Below are 25,702 nucleotides of genomic sequence, written 5' to 3'. Positions count from 1 at the left end.
GGTTTTACAACCAAATTTAACCCTGTACAGTAGCAATGTCTTGTCTGGACACTTCTTTCACATAAATCACAGGAAAATAAGAGACAACAGTCATTGTGATGTGCAGTTCATAGATAATTGCTAGACAAGCGCTTATGCAAAACCCAACCTTGAAACTCAGTCATTTTTTCTTTTGTGCGTCACACGCAACCAGCTTGGATTTCCTTAGTGCCCAAGTAATACCAGAGAAAACAAAACAGCCCCCCACACCACAAAAGCAGCATTCTTACCTGCAAATGTATATGTTGCTTTTCGTCAGCTCTAAGCTAAAATGCACCTCAACTCGAAACTTAATTAGACTCAGTTGGAGAGGTAGTAGCTTGTAACAGGTTTTTATTCTTACAGGGTTCTGAAGGCACTTCCAGTGAGTAACAGAACAGTGGACATATGGAAAACATCCATAAACCTGGAATAATTCCACTGGATTTTAGCCCTTAAGTCTCAATGTAAGCTGGACACCCGTACCAGACTTCCTTAAACTCTTCAGCCGTCTAAAGCAGCCGCATAATATTAAAACTGGAGCTGGACTGATCATTTGACATTAATTTAGCCAGAACATTAATGAGCTACAGTTTCTTCTGCTGCTTGTATGTTGATCCTCAGCGGTTTGTAATCTGCTTGATTTTGCTTCCTTTACCAGTTCCACAAACAATTCTAGCCCATAGCTTTTCACTAAAGCTTTTAAGATTTGAAATTTGAGCAGCGCAGATCCTATTACACAATTGTGGTCAGAGTCCAAGCCGTGAAGAATACCAGCCAGCTACACTGCAGACCCTGGTTTGCTTAGGGCAGTGTGGTGGGTTGACCCTGGCTGGCAGCTAAGCCCCTACCCAGTCACTCACTCACTCCCCCCAAACGGGATCGGGGAAAGAATCGGAAGGGCAAAAGTGAGAAAAACTTGTCGGTTAAGATAAAGTGAGTTTAGTAAGTGAAGGAAAAGGAAAAAAAAAACAAACAAACAAGTAACGCAAAGGCAGTCACTCACCACCTGCAGACTGATGCCCAGTCAGTCTCCGAGCAACACCTACTGTGGAAAAACTCCCCCCCCGTTTTGTTGCTGAGCTTGACGTTATATGGTATAGGAGATCTCTTTGGTCAGTTTGGGTCAGCTGTCCCGGCTGTGTCCCCTCCCAACCTCTTGCCCAACCCCAGCCTACTCACTGGGGCAGCAGAATGAGAGATGGCGAAGGCCTTGACACTGTGCAAGCACAACAATAACTAAAACATTGTTGTGCGTTATCATCAACGCTGTTTTGGTCACCAGTCTAAAACACAGCACCATACAGGCTGCTATGAGGAAAATTAACTCCATCCAAACCAGACCCTGTACAGGCAGATAATAAGGGACCATGGGGCTAACTCCAGACACTGCCAGTCCATTGCCAGTCCAGTACTGCTGGTATTTCATGCAACAAAACCTAATACTTGGCTTTCTCTCTATTCAAAACATTCAGTCTTCACTAAAAGTTTGGGAAACTGAGGCAGGGAAATTAAGTAAGCTATCCCAAGTTGCTCCTAGAAGCAGAAGGGATTAGCACTCAGGGCTGGTGCTTGTCTTGAACCACAGTCCTCCAGTCTTCATCCACCAGCCCCATTTTCCTGTTGCCTCACTGGATAATCAAAGATCTTTGAATTCAGTTTCCATCTCTTTACTACTAAATTACTACATCAGTATATTGCAAGCTGAGGTTCCAAGCATTGATGCTTTGTGTTGTTATCTCATGGCACTGTGCTGGTACAGAGAGAGGATGAGCACAAAATACCTGGAAATCACATAAGCAGCAAGGTAGGGACTGTTAGACTTCCCCAGCCCAACTAAAACAAGGTAGATTTGTTCTCACTAGAACATGGGTCTCCTTCGGGAGGGAAGGGGAAGGTTAAGGTGCTTTTTTGGTTTTTTTTGCATCACCTTGGTTGGATCTTTAAAAGGCAGTAGTAGTTCTAGCCCTAAGTTTCCTGTTCTGAATCTAATTTTCCCAAGGCAGAAGAAGTGACTTACCTGGAGATCATAAAGGCTGTCACAAAGCTCAACAGCCAGGATTAGAACCGTATTTCCTATTTTATCTTCTGTTCTTTCAAGTCAGTGCAAAATATTACCAAAAAGCATTACTACCAAATGACATTAGGGCTTAAGAGGTATAGGCATAGGAGCCCATCTAGATACACCTATCAATGTCACGTGTATCTGTTCACAGCACGGTAATAAATGTCTAGGCAAGTAACAAACACAAAGCAAAAAGGGTTAATCTGTCTCTGGTGTATTTTAATAAGTGAAATAAACCTAAAGGTGCGAGTTGGATTTCAGCAGCAGTTAACCTTTCCCCTGACACGATGCACGGTCTCTTTGCGGGGATGCTAAGCAGAAGATTTGCTAAATGCCATATTGGGGCTAACTCTGGAGACTGCCAGTCCATTGCCTGCTTACCTAAAGCTTCCCAGGAGTCAGGCTGATACCCTCAGGCTTCTCCGAAAACACTGCTGATCCATAGGGCTAATCTCATTTCTTGGACCATGAAACAAGCTGCAGTCTAAGGGTTACGGCCGATGGATGCATGAGACACTATCACCAGTTTGCTGAGTGGCTGCTGCTCCCCGGGTCTGTTAGGTACTTGGTGGCTTTTGGGCCTGCAAGAGACTTAGCTGAATGATGCTACTCACTTGTAGGGGACACCATGCCTGATGTTACCTTCCCCACTGCCTGCCTTCCACCGCCCCCGAACAAGTTCACAGTGATCACCATAGCGCGTGTTTTGGAATAGGAGGGGTTTGGTATAGCTTTTGGGTTTCACAAAGTGCAAGAGAGCTGAAAAGTTGGTCAAACAACTTCCTAGAATACATCCCTGCAGGTCCCATGGGTCTGTGTGCTCAAGCACACACGTGTAGTGAGGTAGCGTTTCTGCTAAGGCAAAGAAGAGCATTACCTGTTTAGGGAGCTTTGGCTGTCAGCAGAATGGATAGTTTTGGCTTAGGTGGAAAATAATAAAGCTGTAGGTCTGAGGTCCTGATCAGAATGTACCCACCGGATGCTGGCCTTTAAAACTGATGCCAAGTTGTTCACTTATTTGAATTTTCAGAATTGAAGTGCCAGCAGCTGGGCAGTCCCGGGCTGCAGGCGCAGTACATGTGTGAACATGTTAAGCTGCAGGCTCTTGGGAGCTGCTTTCCCATGTGAGCACTAGACAGGGAATTATTACCACTTGCCTGTCACCACCAGCGTGAAAAGCAGGTGTGATAGTTCCCCGGTTCAATTAAATAGAAGGAGCCCAAAGTCACTACCCTTCTTTGTGAAGTGGGTCCATTCCATTTTAAGTGCTTCCCTTTGTTTCCTGCGCCACGTGGTGATATGGAAACAATGCTATCTTCCACCATGAAATGACAGCTTGCTCCAGCCCTTTCATAACAGAAGCCCTTGAGGTTTGCACCAAGGGAGCTTGATTAGGTAGTCATCACTGCAGCACACAGAAAGCATTTATACCCTGCAACATTTTGTAAATAAAGAGTTACACTGGTTCTGCCTCTAAAGCCGGGAAGATTTACACATATGGCTTTCTCCCAGCACTGAGGAGGAGAAACTGAGGCAGTAAAATTCTGAAAGCCAGCAATTTATTCAAGAAGGGATGCTGAGAGCACTTGAAGGCTCAAAGCTTGTGGTATTTTACCTATAGTTTGCAGCACAGAGAATAAAGGATAGGATTTTCATTAAACCCTAGCATTTTTAGAGGCATAAGCTGTATTTTTTTCAAGTCACATTGATGGTCTTGCAAAAGTTTTCTTCAAAAGTTGTTATTACACAAGAGCTGTATGCGCAGCTCTTGGTGATTCACTGCCTGTTAGCCATTGCTGTAGTGGGAGCTGCTCCAAAGGGCCAGCTAGAAAAGGACTTTCCAGTTCTCTCCTATTCCTAAGACCTCTTCTGAGGTCTTCTGACCTATTCTCCTTTGGCAGCCACCTCACTCCCACATAGCTATTGCACCTGACATGACCTCTGGTTAATAACTTATCTCCAAAACCTGAAGAAATCATTTGTGCCAAGTCTGCCTACACTAAATGACTTTGGGAGAAAGGTACTTTGTGACCCATGGTTCCCTGCTCACAGGTGTGACTGGGGGAATCCCAAACTTTTTCTTCAGTACTTCACATCTTGGGCTACAAGATACCTGGGAAGCAAAACCAGGTAATATCCCTTTTCTTTTCTCAGAGCAGCCTCTAGTTTTAATTACCTCCTCTATTCCTTTGGTAGCAGCAGTTCATGGGAGTTCCCTCTTCTGTAGCCGGTAAATTGGGAAACACAAATATGACACAATTACCTTCAATTACCAAAATATTACTTTTATGGGAGAAAAGTGAAAATTCTGGCTTATTCCAGATCTGAAGCAGTGAGAGACACATAGTGAGATTATAGGGGAGTTTTCAGTGACCGAGGCTCACCCATGGCCTTCAGAGAGGAGAAATAATCATGTTACTGCCTTTTCTCCCAGCTTCACAGTGGTTTGTATCCTTTAATCTCACACACTGAATCCTCTGTTTGCTTGGGTTTTGGAGATTCAACAACCCCCATGTGCAGTTAGCACACAGCAGGACTCCCCCATTACTTGCTGGTTTGATCCTCGCCACAGCCATAAATGACTGCCCTGCCTCTGTATACAAAACATGTACGTGGATCAGATACAAATTCAAATGTGCAACACGGCTCCACCCACGCTGTCTGCAGAAGACAAAGTCATCCACAGCAGTGAAAAGTGCAAAGATAATTCAGTGTTTTCCACTTGGTCCCAGGTGATGTTTCTTAGCATCCCTTGGCACATCCCTCCTTGCACACCTGCCTCACCCCCCAAAAGCTATCGAAATGCTTGTTTTGCTGAGTCCAAGTCTTGTTTTGGTCTCCAAGGCTCTTCCACCTGTGTTTCCAGAGAGATTAATAAATACTGTGCACACCAAACTTCTGTAGGGCCCATCACAGGAGCCCCGGTATCCCTCTAAAACATTTGAAGTTTGTTTTTTTGCCATCCATTCTCTTTGAATGTATGACCGCCAACAGGCCAATAATGGCTACATGCCTTGCAGACAACATCTGTTGTTCAACCTGGAGTGCCATGTCCTTATTTTTATTTGAATGATTCTTCTCCTGTCCCATAATACACAAGGACCCCCAATGGTTTTGCATTTGAGCTCCATCTGGTGCATCTTGGCTGCGTGTAGCAACATCTCAGTGCCCATCCCTGCTGTGTAAGTCCTCAAGCAGGTCAAGACATCACCATGTCCCAGCGCTGACTCATGGCTGTGCTCTCGCAAGGGTTGATGACAAGCTCTTTGGTGCTCTCATTCGTGTCCCCAATCGTCTCAGTGTCCAAACAGAAGCGTGAAGCTACGTGTTCAATGTGTGACCCAACTTTACCCCATCGCTGAGGAGAGAGAAACACGTGAGAGGAGAAACAGGGGTGAACAAGTTTCCTCCTCATTATGCTTTTACTATACTGTTCCAGCATTAAGAGGACAGTTGTCACTAAGCCTTTGCGGCCTGATGCTGGGAAGTACAGGGTCCCCCAGCCCACACCTAGCAAAACACACGCTGAGCGTTTCTCCCATCAGAAGCACACTCATTTAAGCTCAGCCTCTGCCTGGCTTCAGGAAGATAGTATATTACTAACAGCTTTTTTCCCAGGTCACTGGTTCAAATGTCAGCTCGATGATTAACTGCAAAGAAATGTTAGCATCTGCTGGCCGACTGGCAGCCCGTGTGAACTAAATTGCCAGTTTTGGTTTGACTTCTGCAGATAAGTATCCAGATCACCACCTGCACTAATAGACATCAACACACTCAACAAGAGACAAAGGGCCAAACGGGCCAGAGTCTGTACTCCCAGCTAGAGAGACTGTGCTTCCCAGAGGAAGTCAGAGCACACGGGCGATTTGATGTGCAGTAATACTATGCTGAAAGAAAGGGAACTTCAAAGAAAATGGGGGATCAATGAAAGGGCTCACCTGCTTGTTGTCACCTTCTTTGCAAGGTGACAGCAGCACCTGGGAACCGGGGAAGAGGGTGTACACAGACAAGCACAGCTGCTGCTGGCGGACTTGGTAGTTGTATGTGTACGTCCATTCCTGCAAAGAGGAAGAAAAAGAAAGGAGGTGAGAGATCAGGGTTGATTCTTGGTATTCTTCTATCTGGAAAGCAAACACTTTGGCTTGGATCCTGCCCCCTCGGAAACCAAGCACAAACCTCATTGACTTCAAGAGGCACCAGGACAGGTCACTGAGACGTTTCAAGCCTCCTCAAAACTGCAGCCGTCACTGGGGGACTGTATGTACCAAAGAAAATGTCTACAAAAGCTGCTGGAAGAAAATGGTTCACGAGGCAAAGGATTTCATAGCCAGAACTGGGCTGTGGTTGGGGAACACGGGGATGGAAAAATGGCAAAAGAGGCAGAAACGTGCAACCACACAATGTGCAATCCTCTTTTTCTGAGGAAGAGCAGCAGAAATGCTTTGCGGCTAGCAGTGGGAGAGAGGAGGTGATATACAGCAAATGTTTGCAATTCCTGGGATTCTGTTCCCGAAAATCACAAAAATCAGGAGTAAAGCTCCCCTTTATATCAAAGGAGCAGGACCAAACTCCAAACGTTTTCTTTACTGGTTTGCTATGACCACTGCTATTCCTGCTCCCCTGGGCTGTCCTGGAGGCTTTTTTCTCATGCTGCTTTTCACATTCACCTGCTCTTTATCAGCTCCTCAGCCCAAGAAATAATCTTTGGGTGAGCAGAGACTCTTGGTCCTGTGTAAAGCTCTCTGGGATTATCATCTTTTCCACCCATGGATGTTTTTCTTGGGAGAAAACCAGAAGAGGCTGATAGTTTGACCAGGATTTCCAAATGTACTGGACAAAGCATCATGTATGTACAGATACACTGCTTAGCCCACTAGTATTTCACAGTTTATTCCAATGTTTATTCCAATTGAACGTTTTCTGTCATTCACCTGTATTCGTATTACCCAAGAGCACCTCCTGAGGATCTAAGACTGTCCAGGCAGGGATGTCTCCCTGCTATTTGTGTGTGGACACAAGCAGACGAGCTGCTTTGGCTTATGGGAAACCACAAACCATGCTTTTACATAACCCGAGAGTGACTTCTGGAACAAGTTTTTTGCTTATAACTTTGTGAGAGTATTAACTTTAAAATCAGAGCTTGAAGGGGTTTCTGAGGGCCTCTAGCCAGGGTGCAAAGCAGGATCAACTCCTGCTGTGTAAACAGCTCTGAGATAGTAGTCAGGCAAGCAGCAGTGGGAGCAAATGGAAAGCAGGTTGCTGAGCCATGGCAGGGCAGGTGAGCAGGACTGGAGGACAAACAGCAGACTGGCTTCACTAGCAGAGGGCAATAACCACACTGGAGAGAGCAAGGCCAGGGAGCATGAGGGTTTCCGCAATAGGCTCCAAGAGCCAAGGCAAATGCTTTGACAGGGTACAGGCTATGAGAAAAAGCTGCTGTGAAAGAAAAGGTGCAGAGAGAAAGCAAAACAGTTGAGACCTCAGATACGGTGGAGTCAGAGCTCCAGGAGGAGTGAAGTGAGCAGGGCTGTTGGCAATGGAGGGGAAGGCAGTGCTCAAACGCGTGGCAGTTTAGGCTGGGTCTGGAAAAATGAAGGTTAAAAGGTGCTCCTGGGAGGCTGCAACCCTTTCTGAGTGCCGGAGGGGGAAGTAAAGAACGGCTGTCCTGATCTCAGAGGTGGGATGCCTGCAGATCCCCCGACTTTGAATGGTGGAGGCTTTGGGTTGCATTAGCATGAGTCATTAGAGCAGGGAAACACATCCACGCCTTTGGTATTTGTCACCGTCAGCAGCTTTAACTCCTCTCCCTGACTTCAAAACAAACAGCTACAAGCATTTAATTCCTGGGAATATAAATCCCACTTCATTCAGGTTCTTAGGCACCTGGAAGAGAAAACACGCTTTTGCACAGCAGACCCAGATCCACAAGGACTTCACACTGTGATCCTCACACCCCACATTTCTCAGCCTACTACTCCCCACCAGCTAATAGAAATCAAACCTGGCTTTCTGAACAGCCCGCCCACAGGCTTCTCAGCGAGTGCTCCCCAGGATTTCGGCACATAACAAGCATTCATTTTCAAAGCCGTAGTCTGCACTCAAAGGGCCTCCTGGCAACTACTTCTTCTTTGTCAGATGGAGCAGAATTTACCTGATCCTACAGTGAACATGTTCCAGACATCCCAACCATGCACATTGTCAGCTGTTGTGTAAACTACCAGCCTGGGAAATCAGGTGCCAAATTAGTCCTGCATCTGTGAAGAATCAAGCCCTACGGGGCAAGCTCCAACACCTGTTCTTGGTGCTGCTACAAGCTGCTTTGAAAACCTGCTTTACATTTTTAACCAATTGTTCGTCATTTTAGCTCAGGACAGGGCTGAAGCTGCATCCGTGAGGCTCCTCAGCAGCAGCAAGTTAATCCTGTAACTCGTATATGTTGAATCCCCCAACTAACTCAGGCCATGGGACTTTTTTTGTTTGTTTGTTTTGAGCTCTTAACCTCCTTGCTTCACTGAGGCACCTCATGGAGGACTGCTCCTCTCAGAGGTTCTCCATGCTTTTCTTCCAGGCCAGGCTCTGTTCAAGCCTTCCCAATATTCACATCCTCTCAAGGTAGGACCATCCTCTCATTCAGCAAAGTGCCATAGGATAGACAGGGTGGTGGTAACCATCTCTCCTAAGCTGTTGTTCATCATAAGAAATGAGGCCTTCAGAGCTAGATATATGCATCAGTTCGATAGCTGACATTGGATCCTCACCTCTTGCCCCCAGGCTGTCCTGCTACTATCTTTATCTAAACTGACAGATTTTCACATGGCTCTTCTATTTTGGCAGAATGGCTTTTTATGGAAGCCAGTCCTGTTGAAAATGTTTTATCCGGTTCTAATCATGTCTTGTCTCTTTTCAGCCCTATATGAAAGCCAGAGAAAATGGCAGAAAATGAAGAAATTCGGCGGGGGGAGGAAGTCACTTGAACACCACAGAATCCATTAAAAGCTTTGACTTAAAATACAGGCAAATAGCCATGCAAATTTTTATCTTACCCCATCTCTTCCCTTATTTGTATCATCAGTTGGGATGAAAATTCCTGCTTTTTTTCCCATGGGAAACTACTTTACTTTATCTTCTAAACCCTGGCACACTGAGCACTCACGTGGCCAGCACAGCAGTAACAACAGCAGAGCTTCACACCCTGGAGGTTGTGGTGGATGGAGCAGCCCAGGGTACTCCTATGAAGAGAGACCTTCAAGGAGCTAACATGGCTTCAGGGCTGCAGACTGACCTGAAGAGATGCCAACGGGGTTTAGAGCTGACCCTGGCACCAAGGAAAAACAGACATACGAGGTGAAACTGAGATTGAGATCTCCTGCCTTTTCAAAGACAAAGTGGCTCCTGATGAAGTAGTGGTGGAGCAAGGAGGAAGAGGGTGGACTGGGTGAGCAGAGTGACCAGCTGCGCACCACAACCAGCAGTCCCCTTCCTCCAAAGCCTCGGATAACACTAACCCCCATCTGAGGCTTGCAACTATTTTTCAAGGCTTTAGCATCATTTGAGCAGGCATCTGTCACTGTTACTCAGCATCATTGTGAATTAAGGAAATTATTTTAAAATGTGACCTTCGGCTTGGCACAGCCTGGCTGGCAGAAGGAGAAAGGAGCCCCTCAGCCTAGAAAGGAGCAGCCCCATGGGAGCCCAGCATTACGTGACAGAGCTGTACATGCTCTGCTGCTGAGCAAGAGGTCAGCCGTACCCTAAAGCCGGGGTAGCAGCTAGCAAAAAATGTTTCTGAAGAAGCTGGGAACAACCTCAGCCCTCAATTATCTTTTTAAAATCACAGGGAAGGATTTCCCAAGGCACGTGACTGCATGGGTCACCTAAGGATACCAAAGTGCTTCACTCATCAAAAGGCCCTGGGATGCAACTAGCACTTACACACACCTCAGGAGAGGGAAAGCAAAGTACAAAAGGTGCCCATGGCAGATGGAGTGCAGAGGTGACACTGCTGCCAGCCAGCCCCTCTGCTCGGCCAGCTCAGCCCGGCTCCCACAGCTCCAGCCGGCCTGCAGCAGGGGCAGGACGTGCCCATGGAGGAGAAGAACGAAGACTTTTGAGGGGAGGAAGGTCAGAAGAGAATTTTTATGGCTGAGATGTCTCAGGAGGGACACTGTCAGGTTAGTTTGGATAGATGCTAAATGTTCTCCCAAGAAAGTGCAGATCTAGTCAGTCCCCAGAGGTCCTCGAGCCAACTGGGGTAAGCTTCAGTGCCACATCAGGCAGATTACCACATTGCATTTCCTTCACAGTGGGAGTCAAGGACATGCCATCCAAATGCAACGGCAGCCAGTCAGCTCCAAGGCCCAGATATTTTGGGGTGCAGGCCAGGGAAATGGATGCTGCAACCTTCCCACTGTTTCCTCACTTGTCTAGAAGATGACTAAGTTTACACTCATCTTGTGGCTACTGCTTACATGTATGTGAGTATCTAGTATAAGAGTTTTCTGCTTTTTTATCTGAAGTACGTCAGGTTTCATGGAACTGCTAATGATTAATAGTTTATTAAATAAATCCCAGAGTCAGATGTCTATTCCAAAGATGTATATACTAATATCAACTGACACTTAATTTGAAAAGAAAAACCAATCACTCACATCTTCATCAGATAGACCAGGGCAAAATTATGATCAATTATTTTCCCTCAGATGTACTTCTCTTGTGAAAAACTAAATCAATCATTTCATTTAGCAAATGAGACACAAATAAGAGTACCAAGGCTCCGGTGGGCAGGAGTGCAGGCAGAGCCTGCTGTGCCCTGGGGATGGGCACCACTGCATAAAGATCCAGTGGCATAAAAATGCCAGTCACTCTCTCAAGAGCAGGTCCCTCTGAGAGCCACTCCAGGGCACAGAGCCTGCCCTGACTGCTACCAGACCTTTTGGAGAGGGGAGGGCCAAGTGGATCCCAGGGATAAGACAGAGCTCTCCTACACAAAGATGAGGGGTCTTCTTGTGCCTCAGGGCCCTTTTAGTAATTCAGGACTAACACCACATACCACCAGGGAGGGTTTGTGAGATCTGCTAGGGGTGTAAATCCGATTTCACCACAGTCAATACTCTTCTCAGTTTACCCAAACTATGGATGTAGCTAGAGGGCTCACAACCTCCTTCCCCTGCACTACAGATAGAAAAAAACTAAAATAAAGAGCAATTGATTGCCATCTGACAGCTCCTGTTCCTCTCTCCTTAAACCATGGTGATGTATGACAGCTCAGATCTTCTCACACCTGGTCCCAGGACTTCATGCCTGTAATGTTGGTAAAGGGCTTGGGGAGCCTAGTAGGGAGACAGCTACAGAACGGCAATCAAGCACCCAAATTAATGCTACTAACACTGATAATAAAGGATCTGGATGGCCAGGATATTTCCATAGTACTTACTGAATGCCAGGAAAGCACAGCTTTGATTTAGCTAAGCCTATTTTTCAAATAAGGGTAATAATAGGGTAAACAAGATGTGACTTCAGTATGTTGAAAGTGAAGATTATTGCATATGAAATTAAGCAGCATTCAGGACTGCTGCATAATCTATCCTACACAGCCTGGTGACTATAACCCCCATGTCATCCACAAGTTCAGGTGGTCTTGTAACAATTGTGTAATTAAAATACAAGTTTCTATTCACAATGAAAATTTAAATATCCTGCTTTCATCTGAAATATTCTCCATGGGTAGAGGTAACAGAAAACTATCCTAGAAAGACAGAGAAAGATAAAAGGAAAAGGTTTTTCTCTATTTCTGCCCGTGTATTGAGTGTAGCTATTCAGCAATCTGTTTGCAGTGCATTTTCCTGTTCCGCTGCAGAGTTAGTCCTGGATGTGCACAAGAAATGGAATTGCCATCCAGTGGGAAGTGTTGACCTATTGCAAACTGCTGCAGAATCAGAATGAGAAGTTGAAAAGTTTGTGGCATGAAAAATTCCAAAAATTTACTCCACAGAAATGTCAAAACAAAATGTGTTTGATGGGAATGAAACAATCCAACTTGTTGGCATGACATTTCTCATTTTAAAATATCACACCAAATTGATATTTCAGAAAGACCAATGCCATTTCATTTTGAAATGTTAGCTTGCAGCAGCATCTTCCATTCTGATTTTCCCAGATTTTCTTTAAAAACATCCAATTCATTGAAAGTTGCAATTGTCACTAAAGCATTTTTTTTTCCTTCAGCAGAGTTGACCCTGCAAAACATGATGATCTGCTCTCATCAGCTCGCTTCTCTTGCTGTTTGTGTAAAAGTCCATGTAGCAGTGGAAGAAAGAAAAAGAATTCCAAAACCTGGAAACCAGTTAAACCATAAGAACTGTAACTATGCGGTACTTGCAGTTATATTCACTATATTTTCTGAACTGACTAAAATTCAAGTAGTCACTGCTGATTTTACCAGACTGTGAAGCAGATATTATTTTCCTGACTAAAGGCAGGCATGCAACTGCATGCGAAAGAGATGCACATAATGACATGCTTCATTTGCACATGCAAACCAGGGACATTTTCAGCAGCATCTCTAGGCTGGGCCTTTTATATGCATAGCTACCTGGTTTGAATGTGTAATCATGAGGGTTAAGGATGTACAGTCAAGTGGAAGCAAGCACACCATTGCCTATTAAATTATTTCACGGCACCCCGAAGAAGCGAGTGATTGTTATCCTCCCTGTTTTATAGATGGGAACAGTGAGAAAACTTCCTGACATGCCCAAAATCACAAAGGGAGCCTGAAGCAAAGGCAGGTTTTGAAGCTGTCTCTTCAGGGTCTTGCTCCAGTGACTCCGCTGCAAAGCACATGTGCCTGCTCTTGGCTCTAGCATTTCATAGAATATGCTTTTGAGAACATTGATTCATATGGCTTTTTCTCATTGCAATGAGATTGAAAAAACTGAGATCATCCTCATTAAATTCTCACTAGTTTAATGGGCAATCTAATATTGACAGAATGCAGACTATGAAGTTATAAATACCATTGTGATTCAGTGCATTTTGAAAGAAATAAGGCTGAAAGATGAGAGGAAATTATAGTTCTCTTTGTCTTTTTCTGATCTCTGCAGATGAACGGCGCATGGCGTTCCTGAGCAGCAGTAAGTGCTCGGCACAGGCTAGCACAGAGATAAGCGGTCCACCTTGTACTGTGGCTCCTGCACCAGTCCCTGCTGCTGCCCAGGGCCTCCACTGAGGTAAGGAGGACTTACCGGGGTTTAACTACATGCTACCTTAGGAAAGGGGCTGGCAGAACAGGTAATCCTCCAACAGATCTTTAGCAAACTTAGGAAATCACCTTGAACCTGCCCCGGAGCCTTCTCTCCAGCCAGTGTCACGGGGATAGGCAACACATCTTACCTGTGCCGTTGCTGCCGTGCCTTTGCTGCTGATGCAAGGATTTAAGCTCAGGACGGGGAACTCTTGGGCTTCAGACTTGTGTGACTCCAGGCAGCTCTGCCTTTGCCTGATCATCCCAGTCTGATAGAGCGATTCCTTGGGAATCCTGTGGGAACAACGTGAAAACAACATCCCTATTCCCCCAGGCACACAGAGTACTCAAAGGGAGGCTCAGTGGGGTAAGGAGGGTGCAGTCGCACTATTTCACCTTCAGAAAATGAGAGTGGCAAGATCTATTACAATACTGACCCACTGAGAGCAGTACATGGTCAGGGATGCTGCAGAAGCAGCACTCAGAGATGGATGGCCAGCCTTTCTACGAGGAAAAAATAAATAACACTGCACAAGGCAAACAGAGGAGGAAGGAATAGACTGTGAGCAGGCTGAAGGTCAGCCTTCAGCTTACAGGGGTGGGGAACTTTATAATAAACCACCACAGAGCCCTGGCATTCCCTGTGAATGCTGCTGTGCCATGCCACACATGGCAAAAAAGGAAGAAAACAGCTATAAATCATTTTCACACTGTGATTCTGCACTCAGCCATTGCACCAGCAGGTCCCTGGAGGTATCTCCAAAATACTTGCACCCTTTTTCAGGATGGTTCCTGATAGTGACTGGGGGAATGGATGCAATGGTTTCTGGAGCGATTTTGGTGATTAAAAGGGATATCTGCATAAAAGCAACTGTGGAAGTGCATATTAAGCAAAGCATTAAGCTAGGAGTAAGGCAGAGCCACCTGAATACAGGTCATAAACTCCTAGAGTGGATGGTTTCACAACAGAGAAGTCTTGAGTATCACAGAACAGTGTGAAAGGACTGGAAATAGGTGCTTTTTTTGTAAGCAAGAGTCATTAAGTACTGAAACAACCCACCAGAGGCTACAGTGGATTTTCCACCTTAGGATACTTTTGTAAGGAAAACTGGCTATTTCCCTATACCACCTGTCCTGCAGCTTGGGCAGGAGGATACCTGAGGAAGCCCTAAGAGCTAAGAGAAATAACTGGTGCTTTGCCCCTCACCAGCTCTGCAGCAAAGAGCCACGGAGTCTATAAGACTGCTTAGAGAAAGCAGGATCACAGATCATAGAATCACAGAATCATAGAGTAGTTTGGGTTGGAAGGGACCTCTAAAGGTCATCTAGTCCAACCCCCCTGCAATGAGCAGGGACATCTTCAACTAGATCAGGTTGCTCAGAGCCCCGTCCAACCTGGCCTTGAATGTTTCCAGGGATGGGGCATCCACCACCTCTCTGGGCAACCTGTGCCAGTGCTTCACCACCCTCAGCGTCAAAAATTTCCTCCTTATATCTAGTCTAAATCTACCCCCCTTTAGTTTAAAGCCATTCCCCCTTGTCCTGTCGCAACAGGCCCTGCTAAAAAGTTTGCCCCCATCTTTTTTATAAGCCCCCTTTAAGTACTGATAGGCTGCAATAAGGTCTCCCCAGAGCCTTCTCTTCTCTAGGCTGAACAACCCCAACTCTCTCAGACTTTCTTCATAGGAGAGGTGTTCCATCCCCCTCATCATTTTCATGGCCCTCTTCTGGACCCGCTCCAACAGGTCCGTGTCTTTCTTATGCTGAGGGCTCCAGAGCTGGACACAGTACTCCAGGTGGGGTCTCACCAGAGTAGAGGGGCAGAATCACCTCCCTCAGACCTGCTGGCCACGCTTCTTTTGATGCAGCCCGGGATACAATTGGCCACCTGGGCTGCAAGTGCACATTGCTGGCTCATGTCCAGCTTTTCATCCACCAGTATCCCCAAGTCCTTCTCGGCAGGGCTGCTCTCAATCCCTTCATCCCATGTCACACTGTGAGCAAGCTGTGTTTAAAGCCAGCACAAAATTCACTATGCCCTTCTGTGAAGCCCAAGGGAGGGGGTGCCTGTGTCTCTGGGGCAGGAAGAGGTGTGGGGACTGGAAGGGCAGAGGAAAGCTCTGTGGGGTAGGAGGGATGGGGCATCCCGCTGGCCTGCTAGACACAGGCAGAGATTGCACATCCATACCGAAGTTCGGGATAAACGTTTTCCAGGTACCACTTGAAGCTGTGGCATTTCAACCTCTTCCGCAGCTCCACTCTGCTCTGGATGCTGTGGGAAGAAAATATCATAGAGATACAATGGAAATCATGAAGGTGAGACCCAATGCACCAAAAAGGGAAGCTGAGAGAAACCCAACAGATATGCACAGATAGCAAATACAAGAGCATCAGCAGCCCTATTTTCTGCTATCTTCTGCATGAGCTTGAGCGGTCGTTTTGATCTCTGTCTCTTTGGAGGTCTCACTTGGTAAAATGGCATGATGACATATTGCCATTTTAACAAGGAGCCTGGAGTTTGATGGATGAAAAGGTTCATGGAAAAGTACAGTTATTTAAAAATTATTAGTAAAAAAATGTATGCTATCTACTATATGCAATAAGTATTTATTTAATACATTAGTGTACTAGGAAATTAATATATACTATTATATGTTACTCTTAATTTACAGGACTACAGAAGGCCTTGATTTCCAAGAGCACCTAACCACACCTTTAAGTCAGCAGATGTTAATCACATGGTGAAATACTTCTTTCTTTCATTAACCAGGGCAAAATTTCTGCTGAGGGATCATGCTGTATAGTGACATTTTCCAAACTCCAGCTCCTCCCTGGGCCAGCCTCTACCTGTGGAGCTGTTATGAGCTGGCGTTTACAGAGCAGTAGGAAGCCTCCAGTACCTTCCCTTTGCATAGTCTACCTTCTCTACACCCTCCTATATTTAGCAGGATAGAGCTGTTGCTTCAGTCCATGCTGACGGATGGGAAGAGGGTATGAATTCAGTGGAAATAGGTTAGTCACCAGGATTGCAATTTATTTATCTCAGAAATTGAAGAGTAGCTGGAAGGAATTTGCGGTTGGATTTGGAACCTGCTGCAGTCCAAAGGAAACTTTCTAAGGAAAGGAAGAGCATATGAAAATGAGAAATTAACACAAATATGTACAGTCCTCCTGACAGGGAGGCGTTTCTGACTGCTCACAGAATGAATGGCAAACTCCCTGAATACAAAGCACTTGCTCCTTTCCAATAAAGCCTTAGTGGGCCCAAAATTTGATTATTTTCCTGCCCCTCAGCTGCCAGTGAGACCTCTGGACTCTCCCCTGCAAACTCTGCTCTGGGACCAGAAGTACTTTACCTAATGCCAAGGGCAGGACATAGGCAGAGAGGGTTTTCCCCCACCTCGATTCGGTTCACTCACTGGGATAAACTAGCACAGCATATAAACTAGTTGTTTACATGTTTCATTGCTGTGCTCATAGGATCTGCCTACCATTAGCATTTAATTGAGCGTTACTACAGAAACAACACAGGCGGGTTTCCGCAGCAGGGCGACGTCACCGTGAACACCCACTGCAGCAGGCAGGGCACAGGCAGCAGAAAAAGACACTTACTTTCCATAAGGCCTTCCTTGAGCTGCGGGACGAGCCGCATAGTAGTACTGCTTGAATTCGTCCATCCACACCTCCGCGGTGCGCTTGGTGTTTCTGAAGGAGGCAACGAAAGACAGGTGAAACCAAGGAAGCCTCCGAGGTGACATTTTCTAAAATGCATTGACTATTCCATCCCACTCTCCTCCCATCCTCAACTTGGTCTTTGGCTTCGTCCAAACCACCTTTGAGCCAGCCCACCCCTCCCTACTAGAGAAGATACTCCTCTTCCCCATTACTCCAGGGACCAAACAGAAAAGGCAAAAGCTTGGGTGATGAATTCACCATTTCAAACTCAGCTGGATGCTTTGCATCCGTCAGACTCAGAAGTGCAGCTTCTCTTAAGTGTCATCTCCCAGGTAGGCGTGCCTGGGGGTTTATTTAGCAGCTGGGATGGAGCTCTGAAAAGTGGTGCAGAATTTGCCAAAGATTGAAGGCAAATATTTCCTTTGCATTAATCCTGTATGGACTCTCCCGCTTTGCACCCCTGGATTTCACTGGGGCAAATCTCAGCACTCAAAACTTAAGAGAAACCACCCCAACTACAATGCTGTAGCATAAATGTCAGTCTTCCACATCAGCCAGTGTCTGCAGAAGGTTTATGAACCTCAGGAAATCTTCTGTTGACTTCAGATGGCTCTAACTCTCCTTGCAAATGGCTTTGTTGCTCCATGCCTTTCTGCCTATCCCTGCCCGGGTCAGGGGAGTCCTCCAACCTCCCGCTCCAAGGCAGGCCAGTGCCTCCAAGCTATTGCTACTACACCACTAGGCTGCAGGTGCAGGCTCTGGATCCAGCCAAGCCCCATGTGCCCAGAAAAGGAGATAGTCCGCACGTGAAGCCAGCGCAACTCTGGAGCCCGAGCTGTCTCTCACACTGAAGTAGAGGCTGTGTGGAAAAAAATCAGTATCTGGCAGAAAGGTGGAGATATTTTTTGCTAACATCTCTGTTTAAACAGAGGTACCACATAGCATCAGGTTGCCAGAAGCTGCTTCTCCTCTCAGTCTATATACTATAACATTAATTTTAAGGCTGATAGATACCATAAGGTTAATAAAATCACAGCTCCTAATGCCTACAGATATGTTTCTCCAGACCGCTTTTCAGTCCCTTGCTGCTTCATGGTGCTTCTTCCTCTCTAAGGCCGCTGCAATAGTCTAAGTCCTCTTGCTCAAGAGATGCCTAAGTCACAGTGTCAACATCTGTACCTAACCTTCCCCAAAGTGCAGGGGTTTTTTGTCTGGCTTTCTGATCTCATTTGGGTTTATAAGAAACATGGGGATAAATGCTGAGGCTCACACCTAGGCGTTGATTCAGACCTCCCCAAAGTCCCTGTGCGCCTGTGCCTGGGGCACAGCCAGAAGAGCCGTACCCACTCAAGCTCCCCTTGCTCCTCCTGCAGGTGATGCAACCCAGACGCTGCTTTTTCACTCAGGTTTGCAGCGACTCCGATAGTGGAGATTTTGCCACATCCCAGCGTCTTCTGTAGGACTCTTATTTCACTACTAAAAGCAAGAGCCCTCCTCGTGACTCTCAAATTTGTGCCCTCCTCCTTGATGCCAGCAATGTCCTGTGCTCCTCACCACCGTCTTTTTGAAGCAAGGTGACAAAGTCCCCTTCCTGCCCCACACGCTGCGTGGCTGGAAATCGCATATTAGATATAACCGAGAGATGTAATTTGCACTCCCCCAGTTCGTTGTGTCATGCGAAGCGTGGGGAAGCTGCAGAGAGCCCGGGTCAGTGGTAACCCCGCTGCAGGCAGCTGGGTCTTCACAAATACTGTTGTCGACTCTTTGTAGCACTGGGAAAGCCACACTAAAAGGAATGCCTGGTGTGTAAACACACACAAATGCAGTTTAGCTGAGAAACAAGCCTACATTAAGTATAAGTGCCCCCAGTGTTTTTCTCTGTCATTTACTTAATGGACAACCTTCAGCCTCATGCTCTAAAAAAAGGAGGAAATCCTTCCTGACTTCACTAGCTGCTCCCATCATCTTTCCCATGCCAATTCCCACTTCTGGACTGCCTCCTTCCTTGCCTGCTGTTTCCAGGATCTTAGCCCATTTCAGCCAGCTGTTTCAGTACCTGATTCAGTCTATGTTCCTGTGCATGAAGACAGGTTGCCTTCAGCTGGGATGCCCTGGAAGTTCCTTTGGTGTCCCCGCCAGTGAGGTGCAGCCCATTCCTGCCTCTGCTCGAGACAGCACCAGCCCGGAGGCGAAGCCACCCGCTCTGGCATGCTGCTCGGCTCCTTTCTCGGAGGGGCATCGGGAACCAAATTTTCTGGTTCAGCTGAGCCACGCTCAGCCCTCAGCTAAGGTCACTGGGTACCGACAGACATTGCTGCCAGCCTGATTTCAGGTCATTATAAATGTGTTCTGATGACCTTAGTGTCCAAACCATTTGCTGTTATGGTAGCTAGTACTCGGGGAGATGCTGGGGCCCTCCCTCCATTTCTGTGCTGATGAAAGGTACCATATAAGTGTCTGATTTCTGTCATATTCTTGACACTGTAGGAATCCTACGGGAGAATCGTACTGACTTGTATTTTCTTCGGCTCAGGAGATTCCTGCCCAGGGATATTTCAAAGTTTTCAAAACAAACTTTCCTCCCCGTCTTCTCTGCTCCCCCCTCCCCACAAGGCAGCACCTTATTCCATTTCACAAAGAACAAAGCAAGCACAAAACACCTACTTAATGTATGTATTGGCATTTCCCTCTGGAAAGATGTATGGATGTTTCTTCCGGAAGACATGTCCAACACGGCTGCAGGGGATGATTTCCAGGCTCCCTCCACACATCCACACACGGAAAGAGATTTCTACAAGAGAAGCAGCTTCATCATTCTGTCTTTCTGTCCTAGAGCAGGCTGGATCCTGGTGTTACCTCTCACTTCATCCTCTGCCACATTAAACTGGGGTAAATCAACTACCAGAGGGGCTTTCCTAGGCACAACTCCCTTAAAAGTGCATTTCAAAGCTTCTTGCGATCTGTTTGAAGTCAGTGCACTTGAAACCTCCCTGTAGTACAGCAGGTGCTATCACAATGGCAAGAGCGAGATGGTAAGTACGTCCCTTTTCATGCAGCCCCACTTACATCGCAGAATCATCTTGCCAGTTTTGTGCTCCCCTAATTACTTCTGCACTGCCTATTTCAGAGTCACTTCCCTCCAAAGGGCTGTCAAGTTCACCAGGAGAGGCCATGAATTCTGTTTACTAATGACTACAATGGTCATTATCTTTATGAATCCACCATTGATTCTGCAAAGTGAACAGAGCACTGTGCATCCATCACCTGTCCCAAAATGGACAGGAGCTTACCCTGCCCAGCACGTACTCTGGGCCGTGAGTGCCAACATTGCGGACCAACAAGGCACACTCCTTCACACAAGCAAAGTTCAGTGGTGGGAGGGATTATCCCAAAAATCTGGATAAGCTGTCAGTACGGGAAACATCTCCTGGTTGCCCCAAGCCACTCTCTGGCTGGTCCACGGGACCCTTCTGGAGGAAAACGAGCCTGTGGCACAATTGACACCAGAAGTTACGGGGCTCTTGGCAGGGAGCTGGATGAAATCCTAGCTGGCGAGGTAGGATGGGTGAGCAGAATGGCTGATCTAATGGGTCCATCTGGTCCTAACGCCTGTGAAGCTATGAATCTGCAGCTATATTGTCAGACAGTCATGCTTAGACAGAACCAGCATGGAAAAGATAGGAAATTAAAAAGAGAAGGCTTCTGCAGTTCTTTGCATCCTATTTTATCATCTTTTGACAGTATAGAGCTACATGTAGCATGTATTTACTCCAAAACTACAAATTCCTTTTCGCCCCCCCCCCTCCCTTAACTACAGAAATCAGACAGGAGGACACCCACCCGCTTTGCCAGCTCATGCTCCCAGCAGTCCCCTCACATATGACAGCACAAGGATGACTTGTCCCCAGGTCAGATGCTGGCAAGACAAGCACCTGTGGCGGGAAGGCCATTTGGGCAGCGTGGACAGGCGGGCACTCCTCCTCTACCAACAGCAGGCACTGCCGGCCTGCAAAGCTGCATCCCTCCAAAAACAACTCACAACTTCAGGGAGAAAAGGAGAATTGGAGCCCAGACCTCCAAAGCCACCTACTCTCAGGTCTAGGTGGCCACAGAGGTGGGAGCTGGCTTCACGGCGCTCCCGCCCCCGCTCCCAGCACGCCCGCCTGCTCCTGAGCTGATGGAAATGGGAGGCTGGCACAGCCGCAAAGCCCTTTCGCCTTGACGCTTGGGTCCAAAATTCAAGGCTTTAGCCCATCCCCAACAGCTGGCCCTGGCAGCAGGGGCCAGCAAAGGCTGGGGTAGGAAAGCACAGCAGGGAGGAAAAGCATTTCTTTCCAGAAATCCCCTCCCCGTCCCTTCACTGCTGTGTTTACAGGCAAGAGCTGCAACAGCAGCTGGAGCCTCACCACTTTCCCCAGCACTGGGTATTAACAGGCCAATAAAATATGCCCTTGTGCCATGTCCTGGTGCTATATTGGGAGCAACCTTAATCACAGATGCAGGGAAATGAGATTACGGCAGGATGTGGCCGCTCTAAGCTGCTGTGCTCAGTTCCCCTTGCACATGGCTGTTGCTCTCATTTGCCTGTATGTCACAGTGCCGGCCACAGTGCCAGCACAGCTGAGTAAAATCAGAAGGGTGCCCGATAAAAGGGGACAATCAGCTGAGCAGCTGTGAACTGCAGCGTGGCTGCTGCGTCATGCCTTCCCCACCTCTGGTCCTTCTGCTCAGCCCAGGAGAAGAGCACCGGTTCAGTCCTTGCCTACTCTTAATTTAAAGCCTAATGAAGAGGTGAGCTGAAGTGATCTCTGTGCACTGCAAACTGGAATGAAAACACAGTGCTCGGGAGGCAGGAGATGGTGAGGAGTCTGAGTTCTCTGCCTCAGACATGTTGCACCCTGCAGACCCTGCTCCAGTCCCAGGGGAGGCAATTAAAGCACAGGTTTCTGCAGGTAGGGACGACCCACGGAGCCATCCGTGGCAACTAACAAACAAGGTCTCCAGACAGGCAGCTGAGAGCTAAATGCCTTGAGAGGAGGTAAACTGAGGCACCAGTGAAGGCATGGCACAGGGCCAGCTGAGAGGAGCCAGGGGAGCAGGAACCGGCAGCGCCCTCTGCCTGGCCTGCAAGGGATGTCTGCAGTGCGGGTGGCCCCTCCGAGCGACCCCCGGGAGAGATGAGAGCAGTACGCGTTGGGGCGCACTGGGCTTGGCCCTAGCTTGGCAAAATACTTTTAGGGCTTCTTGCTGGCCTGCAAGTCCTTCTGCCGTTACTCATCAATTCACCTACAAGGGATTAAATAAATTTAAGAAGTAAAACACCCACCATGTCCTCCTCCTAACCCAAACACACTTGCTTTTGTTTTGCCTGAAGTCTCCAGCCCCCTCTAGCTGCTCACTCAATAACATTAAAGGCAGCAGCGATGCTCCCCAGGACCAGAGTCCTGCATCCCCTCAGGACTAAGCTACCAGAAAAAGCATGGTTCACTGCAAGTGCCCAAAATGAGCAGCCGTTCGGTCAGCTCCCGCCCTCTGTCACCGGCCCAAAACTGACCGGGGCCAGCAGGGTCACAGCTGCCCTTGTCTGTGTGCGAAGGAGAGGTGGGACACGGACTGCCGTGCCTGCAGGAGACGCAGCTTTGAGCCGGGCACGCTTCTGCTCTCAGGGCGATGGGCAAGACGGGATCTACCCTGCTGCTATGCAGACCTGCACTTTTTTGTTGCAGGTCCTTCCTCACCCTTTGTCACACCGATGCCCTGAGGCAGTGTTACACCCTGCAGCACAGCCAGCACATGTTCGGTTGGGACCAGCCTCCTGGGGCATAGCACCAGGAAGGGAAACATAGCGCTCCGTAGGATAGGCCATAACCACACGTAAGGAGCGCGCCTGCCGTTGCAGGGCATTGGACAAGCCGCCGGGATGGATCTTCCCCAGAGGGCAGGCTGCCCCGTCACTGTTCATCTCCCAGGAGCAGCTCGTTCTGGCTGCTGTCAGAGATGAGTGATGAGCAGAAACAGACAGCGGGTCAGGCACAGGGCGGCAGTCCCTCTCCTCCTGTTTAGTTCCCTTCTTGAATGCTTTGTCTGGGCCATTGATCCAGTGGGGGAGGTGGGAGGGCTGCTGCTCCCTCCTAGGTTTCCTCAGAGCCACCCCACTCAGAAGAACAGATGCTTTGGGTCAGACTGGTAGCAAGACACCCACCCACAGAGAGAAAGCACGAGGGCGAGAGATCCTGCTGCATAACAAGATATAAATAAATAAAATATGCTACAGGAAAAAGGCATGTGAAGGAAACAACAGTGCTAGGCAGCGGATGGGTTACTGCAAGGCGACAGCATCTGTTCCCTTGGATGACTGACAGCATTGCTGTATGTGTTAAGACACAAGATCCTTCCTTCCTTGCTAGCCATACTCCCCAGAGGTGTGAGCTATCAAAGCCAGGTTCTGATGTGTCTCCCTGACATCGAGTGCCTCCCCCTTCTTTCACAGATACAGTCTATTGCTCTGATCTGCAGCATCGCTACGGCTTCAAAGAGAACAGCCCAGCCTGATCCAGCTCCGCTTGACATGGGGGACAAGGGACAGGCTGCTACCTCTTTCATGTGCCCTCTCAGGTTTGCATGCAGGAGATTCCTTAATGCCCATCTTGCCCCGTGATAATGTGCAGAGGTGACTGAATTTAGGTCAGCTCTTAACCTTTTTTTTTTTGTGCAAGAAAAATGATAGTGTCAAGGAGAGCCTGGCAGCACTCAGCCATCTAGCGATACAGGAATGGATAAGCAGCCATGTTACTTTGCCACCTGCTTGCAGGATGCCGATGGAGCTACTGTTTCAGGCACTCTGCAAATTCAGGGAGGCACTGATGCCTTAGTTCATAGCTTCGAAATGCTGTCGTCAGACAATGGAATAAGACATGCCTTTGCTTTATTAATGAGAAAATAAGACAGGAAGGAATAGGAGGGTGCGTGCGGTGTTCTCTCATCTGTTGGTAACACCAAAGCTGAAAACTCTGTGGTTTAGGGTATTTACCTATAGAAAATCAAAGCAGTGTGGAAGGCAGGGAGTCCCAAGTACCAATCAAGTGTTGGATCCCTTACCCACCTGAGACTGTAACCTATGAATGTAAGTGAGGGAAACCATGCAGAGCATTCAAAGTGAAATCCAAAATGACCTTGTATCCATCTGGCATGACTCAGGAAGAGAAGCCAACACAGCAAGGCGTAGGAGGAAGAAGAGTAACTCACCGAAGTTCTCCCCGCCCCAGATGTCCATGGCACTGTCGTACTTCCCCAGGTGGTTGAACCAGGCTTTTTCAATCACGAATAGCCCCCCGGCAATGATGGGAGTCCTACAGAATGGGTAAGGGAAGAGGGGACACACGCTCAAACTCTGCTGCAGCACCTGGATGCACAGAAGCAGCCCTTCCCTTTGCCTCCTCTTCCATCGTCAGGACATTACCTATGTATCTCCTTCTCACCAAACAAGGACAACACACCTCAAAAAGCATCTGAGCCTTTCTTTCAGCTGCCTTGGTATTTTGCTGTCAATCATAAATTGCCTGGAACTTAATGACTGGCTAATGCACCCGTCAGCACAACTCCTACAAGCTCAAAGTTCACAGCCCTGATTGTAGGCTTCAGCATCAAAAATGCATTTAGTGCTCAGGGGGTTATTCACTCAGACGGGCTTTTTGCCTGGAGCCAGCCTATTAAGAGCACCATTCCACCAGGGAGGGGAAGGCAGAGCCAATTCAGAAGGTCTTTTTAAAAGCCATCACTAGCTGTGTGATCTTTATTTCAAAACAGGGCTATTTTTCATCCTTTGGATTAGCTAAGAAAACTGCACAGAGAAGGTCCATGGAGGAGGGGAGGGCAGACCCAGAAGATAGCTCGAGGAGACTCGCCATTTACTGGCACAAGTTCAGTCTCCTTTCAGTTGCAGACAGCGTGGATGCCTTAGCGTAGGCTCGGGAGGAGCTGGGGTCACTGCTGTGCCCAGGGGAGTCTCCATAGTGCCATATGTGGCAGGACAACCAGGAACACGAGGCAAGCCTTCGGGAAGCCAGCGAGAGCTCCTGTTAACAACAGCATCCTAAGGAGCAGCAGTGCTTTGCTCCCCTGCGAGTTTTCTGGGGCCCTGAGCTTCCTCCAACACCTGGTCTCCTCCATGCTGCACACCCCAGCACTTCACGGCTGGGGGTGAAGACACCAGCACTTGGCTTGCTGCCAGGAGAGATTTTCAGCAGAATGAGGGACTCCCTCCATCCCACGGCATGAGGACAGATGGCATCTCTCCTGTTCAGTTTTGCTCTCTCTCCTGCACATCCTGAATTTCTGAGGAGCCTTCAGCAAGGTCCAGAAGAGCAGTGCTGATCTGGAAAGGCTGGACTAGACACCACATTTTATCAAGTGGGCTGAGACCACTGCCTTATTTTTAAGTGATAGCTGAGCTGAGAGAAGCAGGAGTCTAGAGCACTGGGCTTTTTCCCTAACCATATTCAGCCTCCTTAGCACTACCAAAACACAAATAACCATAAATATACGCCTTCCACCTTTGCAGCACCCTCAGGCTTCAATGTTGGGAGGTGAAGCTGTACTGCAAAACCCAGCTAGCCAGGAGCTCGCTATAGGTATTAGAAGTTCAGAGCTGTCCTGGAAGGAATATCACACTGCTATGGTACATGGTGACACGCATGAGGTCAGAT

At 47.7% G+C, this 25,702-nt stretch overlaps 2 protein-coding genes across 7 annotated transcripts in view; both read right to left on the bottom strand.

The window, feature by feature from the left end:
- CAPN13 (calpain 13) overlaps window positions 1-1,085 on the bottom strand; it is a 76,256-nt gene extending 75,171 nt beyond the window's left edge. For 2 of the 4 annotated variants that reach the window (XM_076334707.1, XM_076334708.1), the window contains exon 1: window positions 270-301. The gene's annotated coding sequence lies outside the window, so the exon portion shown is untranslated. Of the gene's footprint in view, window positions 1-269; window positions 302-1,024 lie in introns of those variants that run through there. The other 2 variants (XM_076334710.1, XM_076334709.1) reach the window with 2 other exon arrangements.
- Window positions 1,086-4,352: 3,267 nt separating this feature from the next.
- The window catches only part of GALNT14 (polypeptide N-acetylgalactosaminyltransferase 14), a 105,019-nt gene continuing 83,669 nt past the window's right edge, over window positions 4,353-25,702 (bottom strand). For all 3 annotated transcript variants that reach the window (XM_076334713.1, XM_076334715.1, XM_076334716.1), the window contains 7 exons: window positions 24,243-24,346; window positions 19,662-19,788; window positions 16,935-17,027; window positions 15,511-15,594; window positions 13,472-13,616; window positions 6,022-6,141; window positions 4,353-5,441 (listed from right to left, as the gene is read on the bottom strand). In XM_076334713.1, the coding sequence (XP_076190828.1) occupies window positions 5,283-5,441; window positions 6,022-6,141; window positions 13,472-13,616; window positions 15,511-15,594; window positions 16,935-17,027; window positions 19,662-19,788; window positions 24,243-24,346 (832 nt within the window). In that variant the 3' untranslated portion in view covers window positions 4,353-5,282. The remainder of the gene's footprint in view (window positions 5,442-6,021; window positions 6,142-13,471; window positions 13,617-15,510; window positions 15,595-16,934; window positions 17,028-19,661; window positions 19,789-24,242; window positions 24,347-25,702) is intronic.

Source organism: Aptenodytes patagonicus, chromosome 3 (genome assembly GCF_965638725.1).
Source record: "Aptenodytes patagonicus chromosome 3, bAptPat1.pri.cur, whole genome shotgun sequence".
NCBI lineage: Eukaryota > Metazoa > Chordata > Aves > Sphenisciformes > Spheniscidae > Aptenodytes > Aptenodytes patagonicus.
The sequence above is the reverse complement of the archived record's forward strand: the minus strand, read 5'-3'. Positions and strand labels throughout refer to the sequence as shown.